The sequence below is a fragment of the Eurypyga helias genome, unplaced genomic scaffold (assembly GCF_000690775.1).
Source record: "Eurypyga helias isolate BGI_N326 unplaced genomic scaffold, ASM69077v1 scaffold5090, whole genome shotgun sequence".
Classification (NCBI taxonomy): Eukaryota; Metazoa; Chordata; class Aves; order Eurypygiformes; family Eurypygidae; genus Eurypyga; species Eurypyga helias.
Window position 1 is genome coordinate 1 of NW_010227478.1, and position 13,921 is coordinate 13,921.

At 48.5% G+C, this 13,921-nt stretch overlaps 1 protein-coding gene across 1 annotated transcript; it reads left to right on the forward strand.

Annotated features, from left to right (window-relative positions):
* Positions 1-165: 165 nt before the first annotated feature.
* On the forward strand, positions 166-13,260 carry ALDH18A1 (aldehyde dehydrogenase 18 family, member A1; the record flags this gene model as incomplete). Its single annotated transcript, XM_010156280.1, has 10 exons — positions 166-310; positions 3,539-3,612; positions 4,261-4,360; positions 5,483-5,703; positions 9,039-9,176; positions 9,284-9,479; positions 9,630-9,751; positions 10,601-10,787; positions 11,823-11,918; positions 12,922-13,260. Coding segments are annotated over 10 exons (1,461 nt in total), but the record flags the coding sequence as incomplete, so codon positions are not given.
* Positions 13,261-13,921: the final 661 nt, after the last annotated feature.

A 13,921-nucleotide genomic window follows, 5' to 3' on the forward strand; every position in this document is an offset into this window, starting at 1 on the left:
TAGCTGGAGTTAAACCACAACAGGAGGGTGTAGAAAAGACACAGACAGACTCTTCTGAGCAGTATCTGGGGAACAGACGGGAGGTCTTGGCCACAGACTGAAATCCAAGAAATTAAATTGAAATGGGATTCCAATAACTGGAACTGGCTCTGTCCTTCACTGCAGGTGAAAGCAGCTCTGTGGGCCCTGCAAGGAGGCACCTCTGTGGTGATTGCAAATGGAACCCACCCGAAGATCTCAGGTCATGTCATCACAGATATTGTGGAAGGGAAAAAAGTTGGAACTTTTTTTTCCGAGGTGAAACCCGCAGGTGAGTGCAGAGGTACCGTTGTCCATCGAGAGTCGTGGAGATTGCCTGTAAGGTTGGAGTTAACATTTGGCTAGAGCTGTACAATAACAGGGAAACCACAGCCTGCTTGGAAAAGGGAGTTGAAAGGGATTTTCTAAAGTAGGAATAAAAAGTGTTGAATCCTCTGCTCTGGTTCCCTCCAGCTGACAAACTGCTGCCTCAGACTTGCATGTGAAGAATGCAGTGAGTAGAATTTTTACCATTTTTAGTCTTAGGGGTTATCATCTAGTATTGCAGATGTCAGTGTAAAAATGTGGACATAGAACGTGCTGCTGAACTAGGATAGTGGTTAGTTTTATTTCTTATAAATGCCTTCTACAGCTCTTCTGGTGTGGTAGGTACAGATACAGTGTCCCTGCCACTGGGACGGAGTAAGTCTGACCAAAGGTCCTCCCTCATCTTGCATGAATTTTTCGAAGCATCCTTTGAAACCCTGTAGCAGGACTTGGCATTCCCAGGGCTCTGTGTCACAATAGTAAAGAGCCTGCACTAGATACTGTGTGTGAACTCTGGAACTAGAGCTGTGTGAAGAACTAGCATTAATTTGGGTTTGGGGGGATGGGGAAGGTTTTGAATTTTCTTCCTCATAGCTTCATTTGGTGCCCCTGCTGCCTGTCTGGGCAATCAACCCCTGTTCAGCTTTGGAGATGCTAGACATCGTCTTTCCTCTCATTATCTCTCCACATGGAAGAGGTTTGGTCTTTGACATTTTTACCAAAGCTGTTCCCAAAACTGGGGCATTGCCATTCCTCTTATTTGAAACTGGTTTCATTCCGTTGGAGCCTTCTTGAGATGGGCAAAAATGAAAATTTCACAAAGTGTTCAAGATGCAAATGAAGCTTTAATTTATGAGAGGATGGGACTGAGTTTTGATAAGACTGATAATGTTTTCTCTTATTGTCTCTAGGCCTTTTCTGATAATTCCAAACACAGAATTTTCTTTTCAATGCTGATGGTCACTGAGATGATATTTTCATATTTGTCATAGTACTAAGGTCTGATTTTCCTTTTCCTGTCTACTTTGCTGTGTGTTTATCTGGTTTCAGTTACACTTCCAGTTTCGTGGCCTAGTGACTTGGCTGCAGAGGAGATCACAGAACTGCCAAATGGCTGAGGTTGGAGGGGGCAGTTTTACAGATTACAGGTCATCTGGTCCTACCCCATGCTCAAGCAACCTGTGCCAGAGCTCGATCATTCTCACAGCACTAAAGGGCTACCTGGTGGAAGGTACCTCCTGTGTCTCAGTGGGTCTATTGCCACTTGCCCTGTTGCTGGGCACGGCTGAGAAGAGCCTGGCTCCATCTTCTTTACGCCCTCCCTTCAGGCGTTCGTACATCCCCATGAGACCCCCTGAGCCGCCTTGGCCAGGCGCAACAGGCCCGGCCACTCAGCTTTTGCTGGCAGGAGAGATGCCCCAATCCCGTCACCTTTGCGGCCCTTCGCTGGACTCTCCGCAGTGTCTGTGTCTCACAAGTACTGGGGAGCACACAACTGGGCACAGTACTCTGGCTGTGGCCCCACCAGTGCCAAGGGGAAGGATCACCTCCCTCGCCCTGCTGGCAGCGCTCCTCCGAAGGCAGCGCAGGACACAGTCAGGTGCCTCTGTGGCGAGGGCAGGCTGCTGGCTTGTGTTCTGCTTGTGTCCGTCAGGACCCCAAGGTCTTCTCTGAACAGCTGCTTTGTAGGAAGAACTGCAATATTGCCACTTTTGGGTTAGTCTCACTACAATACGCTAAAGCTTTTCATCTTGTGACCCCATTGTGAATCATTTACAAATACAGCAACCAGCAAAGTCCCTGTGAAATCCTACTGGCACTCTTCTGCTGTTGTGGCCAGTGTTTACTGCAGTCCTCTGCTGCCTTCCAGAGAACACGCTCTGGGGACTCAAATACCTTAGAAATCAACTGTATCATGGAATCACAGAGTGGTTTGGGTGGGAGGGACCTCAAAGCCCACGCAGTGCCACCCCCTGCCATGGGCAGGGACACCTTCCATAGCCCAGGGTGCTCCAAGCCTCATCCAGCCTGGCCTTGGACACTCCCAGGGATGGGGCATCCCCAGCTTCTCTGGGTAACCTGTCCCAGTGCTCCCCACCCTCTGTGGGAAGAATTCCTTCCTGATGTCCCATCTCCATCTCCCTCTTTCCGTTTAAAACCTGTCACTCCCTGCCTTTTGGAAAAGTCCCCCACAGCTTTCTTGTAGCCCCCCCAGGCACTGGAAGGGGCTCTGAGGTCTCCCCGGAGCTTCCCTTCTCCAGGCTGAACCCCCCAACTCTCCCAGCCTGTCCCCATGGCAGAGGGGCTCCAGCCCTCGGAGCATCTCCTTGGCCTCCTCTGGACTCGCTCCAACAGCTCCGTGTCTTCTGTTGGGGGCCCCAGAGCTGGGGGCTGTGCTTACACATGTCACCTTTCTCAACACCAAAACATCCCATATTGTGTAAAGTATGACTTCACTTAAAAAACTCCTGTAACAGCTTTATAATAACTCTAATCATGAGTCCACAGGTTCTTTTCATACACTTCCCACTATACCTCTTGTCATTTTCCTTGACATTGGAATTCTCTGGTGATTTTCATGGGACCTTTCTTACACAGAAGTTGGGTCATATTTAGCACCTTCAAGTCATGTGTTTTACAGGCAGTTTCAGGAGAGTTAAAAATCACAACTTCCTTTATCCATGAGCTGCTCGTGAATGTTTGGGGAAACACTGCCTGAGCCTTTCTTCTGTAGGAACCCTTCTGCAGTGCACACGGGGACAGAGGGAAAGCCGTCGTCGTGCGCTGTCACTCAGGCTGGGTTTTGTGCACTGCTGTCTGTACGTTCCCATGCTGTTCTGTAATCCTTCCTGTTTTCCTCTGCTGGCTACCTAAACTTCTAAAGTTTGCCTCCTTTCTTTCAGTAGCCTGCCATGTCCAACTATCCTGGTGTTCTTTTGCCCTTTGCCAAGTCTTTTTGATACGTGGTGCACACTTGCCGATGACACAGTGACCTCACAGGGTGTCTGCAGTGACTCCCTGTGTCCGGGGACCATCACCGTGTTTTATGGATTTGCCTAGTTTAGCGTACAACACATTCCTTGAATACGTCTGTTTAAAACTCTGTACCTGCTTTCCTGCTTGGACCGAAGGATGGGAGGGAGAAGGGCTAGAGTTCACCTCCACATGTGCTGTTCTTTGTGTGCTTTTCCAGGCCCTACGGTAGAGCAGCAGGGTGAGATGGCTCGAGCTGGTGGCAGGACCCTGGCGGCTCTGCAGCCTGAGCAGGTGACGGAACCACGCGGCCTCACTTGTTAATCTTGTGACTGTGTGGCAGGTTGTACAACGTGGGTGTATAACACACATGGGCACCCCGGAGCAAGGATCTGCTCTCGGTGTGCCACTTCCATCACTTGGACTGTGGCATGCTCAAAGGGATGAGGACAGCAGAAAGAGAACGTACCAGGGGCTTTGGAGCAATCCACGCGTTCCTGTGGGGTTTGTATGCTGATAGTGTCGAATGTCACACAGAATCGAACTGGGGCCAGAGCTGCTGGGAATTGCCTGGAATAACTCACTGCGGTCACTCCTGTGTGCAGCCTGCCAAAGGGCACCTGTAGACCATCAGTTCCTGCTCGCAGCGGGGCGGGTGAAATGCGGCATCTGCTGAGAAGACAAGGTGGTCTTAAAGGGAGAACGTTGGGGGTTTGGTGAAGACTGGGCATGGAAAGCAAGATAATAAAGAGCAAAGTAAAGGCTGAGGCAGTGTTCAGCCTCATTTTTCAGTGTGATGCAGGCTGGAAAAACCAGTTGGCCCCAAGTGTTTGGGGAGTGTAGACAGAGAGGATGTGGTCAACATAACGATCCGAAGGGGACTAGACGTCGCATGACATGGACTTTGTGTACGAAGTCGGTTCAGAAACTTTTCTCTTTCAGAGAGCAGAGATCATTTATCGCCTTGCTGACTTACTGACTGACCAGCGAGAAGAAATTCTCTTGGCAAACAAAAAGGATTTAGAAGAGGCTGAAAATAAAGGTAACATTTCAAGTCCTCCCATGGTAGTCCTGTTGTCTTGAACTTCTCTGGTTCTCCAGGGGAATGAGCAGAACTGGAACCATTAGTCAGCTGGGGTGGGTGGTGTGGCTGGCACAGATCAGTGGGCCCAGGACCTTGAGACCTGAGCAGGGAAAGCTGCAGCTTCCCTAGTTACACTGACAGCGTGTCTTCATCAGAGACGGCAGCGAGGCCTTGCAAAACACCAAGCAGGGTATTGGAAAAAGTAAACAAAACCTGAGTGCTCCATTTTGCAGCAGAGGTTCACTTCAGAAATGGAGTATAACATCATCTCTGCTGTTGTCGTGCATACAGTGAACATTTGCTGGGCTGTTTGAGATAACGTGGGGCTCCTAAGGGGAGGGTTGTCATCTCTGTACTCAGTGATGCTCTCCAAAGAGAACCGTGTCCCCTTCTGCCGAAGGAAGGTTCCCTGTAGGTGGCTTGGATTAAACACGTTCTGTGTTGGATTGTTGTATTCGTTGAGAAGTTGGGATTGGGGTGTGTCCATGTAAGGATAGCAAATGTACAGAAATGGCACATCATGAACTGTAATGCCCCATGGAAGGTGACGGAGCATGGTTTTACTGAGCAGAGTACATAGAATCATGGAATCGTGAGTGGATGTGCCTGCTTTCCCTTACTGCCTGACCATGTTCTGCCTGGAAAATTCAGGCAGTTCTTGCTCAGTCTGAACAGAAACACTTTGTGTGTGTCTGGGCTTTGGGATTGCTGTCTGTAAATCAGATGAAATTACTGCCCAGACCTTCCAAAAATACTGCAAAGGCAGAAATTTGTAAGGAATTCAGACACGAAGCAGTATGTGAACCAGGACAAGCCTTACCCTTGTGGGTTCTGGTGTGGCTTCATGCACAAATCACTTAAATTGCAGTAATGAAAATGTGGTGGTGGGTGAAATCATTGTCACTTTTGAGTGGTTTCAGTGTGGCTACCAGAGTTAAGATGTGCATTTCTCATCTTAGGGAGGTTTCTTGCTGGGCAGTGGGAAATACCTGGATCGTCCTTGGGTTCACCACTTGGTTAAGTTGCTTTTGCTTGAGCCGAGGTAGAACAGTCTGTCTCCAGCACAATTCTTTCTTTCAGGGAGACTGGCACTTCCTTTGTTGAAACGTTTAAGTCTGTCTACGTCAAAGCTGAACAGCTTGGCTATCGGGCTGCGTCAGATTGCAGCGTCCTCCCAGGACAGCGTTGGCCGTGTAATTCGGCGAACGCGAATAGCGAAAGACCTGGATTTGGAGCAGGTGACGGTGCCAATTGGCGTCCTTCTTGTCATCTTCGAGTCCCGTCCGGACTGTCTTCCACAGGTAAGTAAGCAGGGTAGATTATGCTGTTGGGAACCCTTTGATGACAAAAGAAAGGGTATTTCTGTTGGTGAGCAACTGGGAGCCTGCCCGAAGTCTTGTCTCAGAGGACTCTTGCTTGGGTTCTTCTAAAATGGATTTGCTGGCATCCCTATTTTTCCTGCACAGATATTCTCAGGACTTGCTTCTGCAGTGTTCAGACTCATTCAGGCCTGGTGTGTGTTTGGTTTGTTTTAAGCCTGGCACATAGAAGGAGTTATCTTACATTGGAACGGTGCTGTTCCTGCGTGGGCCTTCCCCATGTATGTCCAATCCTAACTCACAGCTTGGAGGGTACCTTACGACAAGCACTGGCTTTATCTGTCTGTGCTGTGAAGAGCTGAACTGGGCTGGCATTAAACAGCCTCAGTGTAACACAGATGCCAGTAACTAAGCACAGAAAGCGCAGCTGTCGGGGCTTTGCGTGGTCTCTCCTGCGCTGCAGCTACCTGCGCGCAGCACGGTGACGTGACAGCTTTGGCTCGGCTGCAGTGAGATAGGGTGAGGACCGATGGTGTTCTCAGTTCTGTAGTAGGGAGTGTGCTGAGAAGGCCAGTGAAAATCTCGGCTGGTGTGAATGAACGGCGTCTGTCTTGCACCAGGAGTAAGGCGTGTTAAAGGCCGATACCTTCATCTGCGGTGCTGGGGGCGTGTTGCTGCGGGTAAATGCTGTTACAGTGCATGACAGTACAGGGCCTGAGCTGATGATGCAGAGACAACCTTGCTGTCATTCCCTTACTCCGACTGCTTTACTGAGCAACTGCAGTAGATTTTAAAAAGAAAACAAAACCCCATCATTATCCACACCATTTCTTACAATTATCTGTAACTGTGTGGGATTGCAGAGTTCCATCCAGGGCATGAGGAGACAGTGATGGGTACAGGCCCTGTGCAGAAGTGAGGCTCAGGCAGTGGACAGCTTGGAATTTCCTTCCTGAATTTTGTGGGTTGTCCCTGTTTCATTTTGAAAGGGAGGATGCTGGAGGCAAAGTTCCTGTGAAACACAAAGGCGCTGTTGGATCCTTGCTGGCAGCTCTGTTCTTCAAGGGAACTAGGATGTTTCCAGGTTGAATTCTGCTCTGTCTTCCTGAACTCTGACCTTGGTCTCTTGCCCTGCGTATCTGATGTCTCCCTTTATCTTATCTCAGAACTTACGCCAGACTGATTGCTGCTGGCTTTTTCTCTGCTTTGTTTTATGCACTTGGAATAGCTCGTCCTGGTAGTGGCTTCACTTCCTGCCAGCCTGCTGTCCCCACACTGCCATCAGGCGCTCTGGGAATCCGAGGTACCTCTGTGTTTGATGTGTGGTCTCTCTCCCGTGCTGTAGTGGAGAGTAGGATGGTCTCTGGGTGCACAGGAGCAGTTCCTTCCTCACAGTTTACTACCAGCATCTCCTGCTCATTTGGGTGGCTTTGCCGGGCAGAGCTGATGCTGGATGTGCTCCCTGGCCGCAGCTTGTGCAGGTGGGGCCGTGCTCACCGGTCAGTCTTGAGTTGCAGTGAAGGTGGAATGCATGCAGATTACCAGTTAGATTTCATAAACTTCTGGTGAGCGTGGACAAATACCATGTTTGCCTCTGATCCTTACAGGGCCAGACGGTGAGCATCCTTCACAGATTGCTTCCTCTAGATTCCGCCAAATCCAATTTTTGCTCTGAAGCATAGTCACCCTCTACTGTTCCTTGAAAGGACTGAACTTTTTCAAACCCTTTATCTTTTGTTCTCCTTTTAGTCACAAAGGTTTTTTATTTTTGTGTCTTTGTTCTTGGTTTTTTTCCTTTCCATTTTTTCTCATGAAATGATAATCCCTTTTAGTCTCGTGCCTGCAGAGCAGAATTCTGTATGTAAATGGGCGTATTTGTTCAGCTTTCCCTCGTGATACTGACCTCTGGAGAGGCAGATACCTACAAGATACTTGCAGGATACGATCAGATGGCTTTTAAGTGTCTGGTTTTATACATTAGAAGGGCACACAGGATCTCCATGGGGCAGGTTTCCTAGGCTGTTACTCCTTCATCTATTTTTCTGAAGGTATTTCTTTTTTTCAGTATTCTTGCCCAATTGCTGACAGCAGGGGGAGGTGAATGTCACACGCTGTGATTGTGACACACTGTGGGTGGAGGAGATGTGTCTGATGGGCTTAACGTTTTTCTGTGGGAATCAGCATCTACAGAGTGCCACTACGCTAGGCGCGTTTGGCGTGAGCCTCACTAATCCTGGCACCCACATCTCAACAGCGTGCAGTCGATACAGCCACGAGTGCGCGTTTGGTGATGATGCGTACAGAAGATGAAAATGATACCTGGGACCTTTCCCAGAAGATACAGTAAAATAACTTCAAACGCTTCGTTAGCTCGTTCTGAAAGGTTCTGGAGAGGAGGTGATGCAGTTTTCTAAAGGGCTGTCTGGTGAGGCCATTGTGAATGGGACAGGGACAAAGAAGACCAAAAGGGATACACAAGTCTGGGAAGAAAGCTGTATCGTATCTGCTGTGCTCCTGGGTAGAAAAGAACAAAAAACAGAATCAAGCAACAAAAAACCTGCCACCACCCCTGTTGAAGAGGTTTCAGTTTAGTGGGGAAGACACCGCTAAGAAGTAGTGCCTGGAGGTGGCGCAGATTGGGTAGATGTTCTCAACAGCAGAAGTCAATTTTTGTCTGACTTCCAAAAATCTGTGGCTTCTTTGGAGCATTTTTTGGAAATCAGGTGTAGTTGCGTTGCTGGACTCAAGTGGGTGAAATCTGGCACCTTGAACAGAAAAGCAGCAATACCACTGGGTTCCTTGGGGTTGTAACCATGGAAGCAGAGTGATAGAGGGGATGCTGGGCCTATTGTCTGCCAGGTTTTTTCCCCATGCTTCGGGCAAGTGCTGTCTATGTATGACTGCTGGTTTAGGCAGCGTGGCGAAGGTGTTCTTCCTGCTCCTAAGATTTCATTGGCCACCTTCTGCCAGAACCGTTAGGGACAAGAGTTCTTGTACCTACAATTATTTTCCTTGGGGTGACTGCCCGCACAGCCACCCAGTTCATACCAGAGCCTGTGGCCAGAGTTTCTTCTGGCTTGTGGACTGCAGTTTCCTCCTGGCAGTGGTACCCTGAGAACTCACGTTTGTTCCTCAAGCGCTAACACATTGCATTTCCGGAAGCAATGTGCTGCTACTTGTAATGACTTTTTTATGCCATAAAATGAAAAATGTAGATTAATATGAAATAAATCAACAGGATTAAAAGTCCTGTTCTTAAAGCATTTTGTGGGTATTATTCCAACCTTTTTTTTTTTTTTATGAATTCTTTTGGACAGGTGTCTGCTTTGGCCATAGCCAGTGGGAATGGTTTACTGCTTAAAGGAGGGAAAGAGGCAGCACATAGCAATCAAGTCCTTCATCATCTGGCACAAGAAGCACTCTCCATTCACGGGGTCAAAGATGCAGTGCAACTAGTAAGTGCCGAGAGCTGAATCAACAGTGTCTTTGTTGTGGTGTATAAAAATGGTGGGCAGGACCTGAGAGCTCAAACCGTGCATGGCTTGTGTTGCAACCACCACAGGTGAACACAAGAGAGGAAGTGGAAGATCTCTGTCGTTTGGATAAGCTGATAGATCTGATCATTCCACGTGGTTCATCACAGCTGGTCAGGAATATCCAGAAAGCTGCTAAGGGAATCCCAGTGATGGGACACAGCGAAGGGATCTGTCACGTGTATGTGGACACGGATGCCAGCGTTGAGAAGGTCACACGAATAAGTAAGCTGGGAGAGGGTGACGAATCTCATGGGTGTAACTGAACTTTGTGTCTGGAGTATGCAATACAGTTATGGTCATTGATAATTCCTGTGCTGTCCAGGGTCTTTGTCATAAATGCTATGTAACCCATTATCTACTCTTAAACCTCAGTCAGAGACTCAAAGTGTGAATATCCTGCTGCCTGTAATGCTCTGGAAACTCTCTTAATCCATCGAGACTTGCTGAGAACCCCGTTGTTTGACCAGATCATAGACATGTTGCGAGTAGAACAGGTTAGTCACTCCCACGTGTGGTTTGGGTTTGGGTTTCCTAACACATTAGAAGCATTTGGGCTGCCTGGGTGAGGTTTATGATGGCGTAACACAGTTATCCCGATGTCTGTACATGTAAATGAACTTAGGGAGAACTTTCTCCGCTTCTCCACACAGCCCCAGGTTTTTCTGTAGGAATGATCTGAAAGCAGCTTCTTCAGGACAGCTACATGCCATTCTTGGGATACAAATACTTCCATTTATATAGCAAAAATCAGCTTCTGTCTTAGGAGAGCATATACACAACCCTTTCTCTACTCTTCTTAATTCTGACTTAACTGCTGTTAACCTCCATGAGGCAAAGCCTTTTCTTCCTGAGTCTGTTCATTTAGCTTCTTACCCAAGTGAATTTCATTTTTCTTTTTCTCCTCTCTGAATCTGCTTCATCCACATTTTTTTTAAACCTTTCATCTCGCATGCCCTTTATCCCCAGTCATTTTCCCTCCTAGGATGTCTGAGGAACATGAAAAGGCCAGCATACTAACTAGATGCCATGATGTGGGTAACTGTCCCTGCCCATGGCAGGGGGTGGGACTGGGTGGGCTTTAAGCTCCCTTCAGCCCAAACCGTGCTGTGATTCTATGAACTTTCTGCTAGGGGGACAGGGTAGGGGCAACATAGAAAGCTTGACACTGTGCAGGCTCTGTTCAGCAACAGCCAAAACATCGGTGTGTTTTCAAGGCTGTTTTAGTCCAAGCCCAGAACAGCACCATAGGGACTATTGTGAGGAAACTAACTCCATCCCACACAGCGTACAAGCCCGGAAGGCATTGGTGGGGGCAGCAGCACAAAGTGTTCCTGGTATTGCAGGTGAAGATTCACGCTGGCCCAAAGTTTGCATCTTACTTGACATTCAGCCCTTCAGAAGTGAAATCTCTCCGCACAGAATATGGAGATCTGGAGTGCTGCATTGAGGTGGTGGACAGTGTCCAAGAGGCTGTTGAACATATCCACAAGTATGGAAGTTCTCACACGGATGTCATCGTCACAGAGAACGGTTAGTGCTCAGTCTGCTTCCGTAAGCTACTGCTTGGGTCAGCTGCCAACTTTGGGTTAGTGTAACTAACCTACGTGGTGGTTCCTCTCCTGGGTCTGTAGTTGGCATAGCCTGCTGGAGGCCCATGAGCTAAATGTGCCTCCAGTCCTGTTTAGCTCAGAGATGACACGTTGTGTGGCCCTTGTTCCAGGTTGTTAAGGAATGTGCTTGAGCAATTGGTGGGTGGCAAGTCAGCACATACTCTTGCCAGGCACATTGCTTTGTGTTCCTGTATTGTGCAGACTTACCTCATCAGAGGGCTTTGCAGGAGCATCTCCTGAATCCTGGAGATGTCCTTCGGCCTCTGAAGGATGATGAGGTGAGCTTCTATAGTACCTCACTGCTGGGAATAGGGATTGTAGGGAAGATCAGACTTTATCCACTTAGTCTTCCCATGTTATGTTTATATCTTGCAAACAAGGACTACAAATGTTTTCCCCTGACCTCTCCCAGTCATTTACTTCCCACTTCTGCATCCTTAGTGTAAAAGCTGTGCTTGTCTCAATTCACAGTTTCTTGCTTCTGTTGTGAGCTTGTGCTCCTTTGTGCAGCTCTGCTGCCTCCATCCCCAGCACCTGTCCGGCATGCAGTTGGAGCGGTGCCAGTTCAAAACCCACCGGAAGGCTGACTGTCAGACCAAGCCTGGAACTCCTGAGGCTCAGCTGCCATTAAGGCCATGTTGATCTGCGGCTGGTCGGCGTGTGAGTCTAGCAGGCATCTGTTCCTGTACCTCCTGCCAAGCCTCAGTGAGTGTCACTAATACAGCGAACAGATAGAACAGTACGAGTTTCACAGGCAACTTTCTTGGAGAGTATTTAAACAGCCTGGGCTGAGATGTGTTCATTTGTACCTTCAGTTGGCTTGTCACGTAGTCACAGCTGCAGATGCTACAAGAAGGTTGCGAAGATTAGAAGAAAGAAAAGCAGATGTCTAATTAATTCTAAATGCATCCAGCCTAGAACCTGAGAGTTCTTTTTCTCTCTGCCTCTTTCTCAGAGGAAACGGCGGAGTTCTTCCTCCAGCATGTGGACAGCGCTTGTGTGTTCTGGAATGCCAGTACCCGATTCTCTGACGGCTATAGATTTGGACTTGGTAAGAGAGAAAATACTGTGGGGATGTGACTTCAGGATTTGTTGTTGTGTAAAAAGTGTCACAGTCTGAATCCTGGAAGATAGGGTTAGTCTGATCTTGCTGTCTAATGTCAAGTTTTCAGGAAAGGTACCATAGGAAAAGTTGAAGCATAGACATTCATCCACCCACACAGCAGATGGTTTAATATCTCCTTCCTGCCAGAACTAATACTGCTCTACGGCCTGTGCGGATTCGTTTAGCAGCAGGGAGCAAAGATGGTTTGGGTCCTTTGAAGCACTCATGTTGCATATAAGAGAGAACAACACAACCCGCAATCTGAAACTGGTGACCAGTTTTTCTTGTGTTTCTCTCTGTAATGCTGCTGTAAAGAATGCCGTGCTTCCTCCCTGCGGATAGCCTGAGCTGCTGTGCAGTATGCCAGCCCTGTGGTGCTGCGGAATGAGAGGCAGGAACCAAACTGAATACCAGTTGCTAACACAAACGGGCGCACCTCTGAGAATTGCAGAAGACAAGGGAAACTTTCTTTCTTGGGACAGAAACTCAGCAGTCTCTGCTCCGGCTACTTCTGTGTCAGCTGAGACTGTAGCCGTCTGTCAGTGTGCCTTGTGATTTAAAAAATTCTTCTTAGGATCTTGCAGTATATCCTCAATATGATAAAAAAGGACATGATATCACAGTCTCGACTAACTCCTTTTTTTTTTTTAAGAAAAGGATTAAACCCTCGGCGGGAAAAAATCCCAAGATCTATGTAAGAAATGCCATTCTCTTGTGTTTTTCTCTCTAACAGTAACTCTGTCACAGCCAGAAGTATAAACGTGACAATTTATAATGTAATCGTTAGGCTCCTCTGACTTTGAAGTCAGAAGAGGTAAACATGGCTTGCGGCACTGAGAGAGGATCAGAGAAAGGCAGGTGCCTGCTTTTACATGAAGGTGCAGAAGGGCTCAGTATGAAGTGAACATCACCCGCGGGTGAACTGCCTTTATATGTGTGTTTCCCACAGGTGCTGAAGTGGGGATTAGTACTTCTCGTATCCATGCACGTGGACCAGTGGGAATTGAAGGACTCCTAACTACGAAGTGGTTGCTGCGAGGGGACAATCATATTGTTTCTGACTTCTCAGAGCATGGGAGCATGAAGTATCTTCATGAGAACCTCCCTCTCCCTCAGAGAAATACCAGCTGAGCACATCGGGGCAGGGGCAGGCCCAGGGCTATAAGTATCTCCTGAAGATGTTCAGGATTCAGTGCCCACTCTGGGGAGGGGGTTTGGTTTTCATCTTCAGGAACATTGTTCTCCGTCACTCTGCAGTGCAGTGAATACAGAAAGAGCCCGTTTGTGAGATTTCTTCCCTTCCTCTGTTTCTTTAGATAGTATCTGCAAACCAGCCTCACTTTTGCCAGAGACAGGCTTCTTCAGGACAGAAGGAAAGATTTAAATCCGTGCTGCATTACTTTTTTATCCTGCTGCTCCCTGTGGCAAACACACTTGGTGGCGGAGTGTGATTGTTTCTTGTCTTTGTTTTGGTCAAGTATCGTTCTGGGGAGCAAACCTGATGGTTGTTTTCCTCAGCCTTAGGGTGGTGTCAGGCGGCGACAGCCGGGAAGCCCCAGCTTTGTGTGGATGGCTGCTGTGCTCAGGGTGGGTGCTCCAAGTGCACAGTGCGCTTTTTGCCAAGGAACCTTTTGTATCTCCTTGCTTTGGGCTGCTGTAGATAAATAACACAACTGTCTCCCACGTGAACTGTGTGACTTGTTCGTACTGACGGGTTATTGTTTACATATATGAACCCACCCCTGCCGCAGCCCCTCTGCCCAAACAGCACTGCTCCCACGCTGGCTGGAGACACACTCCTCTTCGTGCCGCAGCGGGCAGTTCCCGCTCGCGCCGCTGGCGTCGGGGCCGCTCTCCCTTGGCCGCAGCCAGTGGATCCTGCTGCCCACAGCCGCCCTCCCCCTCCTCGCCCAACCTGGCCAGGCGCCATGCGTGCGCGAGTGGGCCAC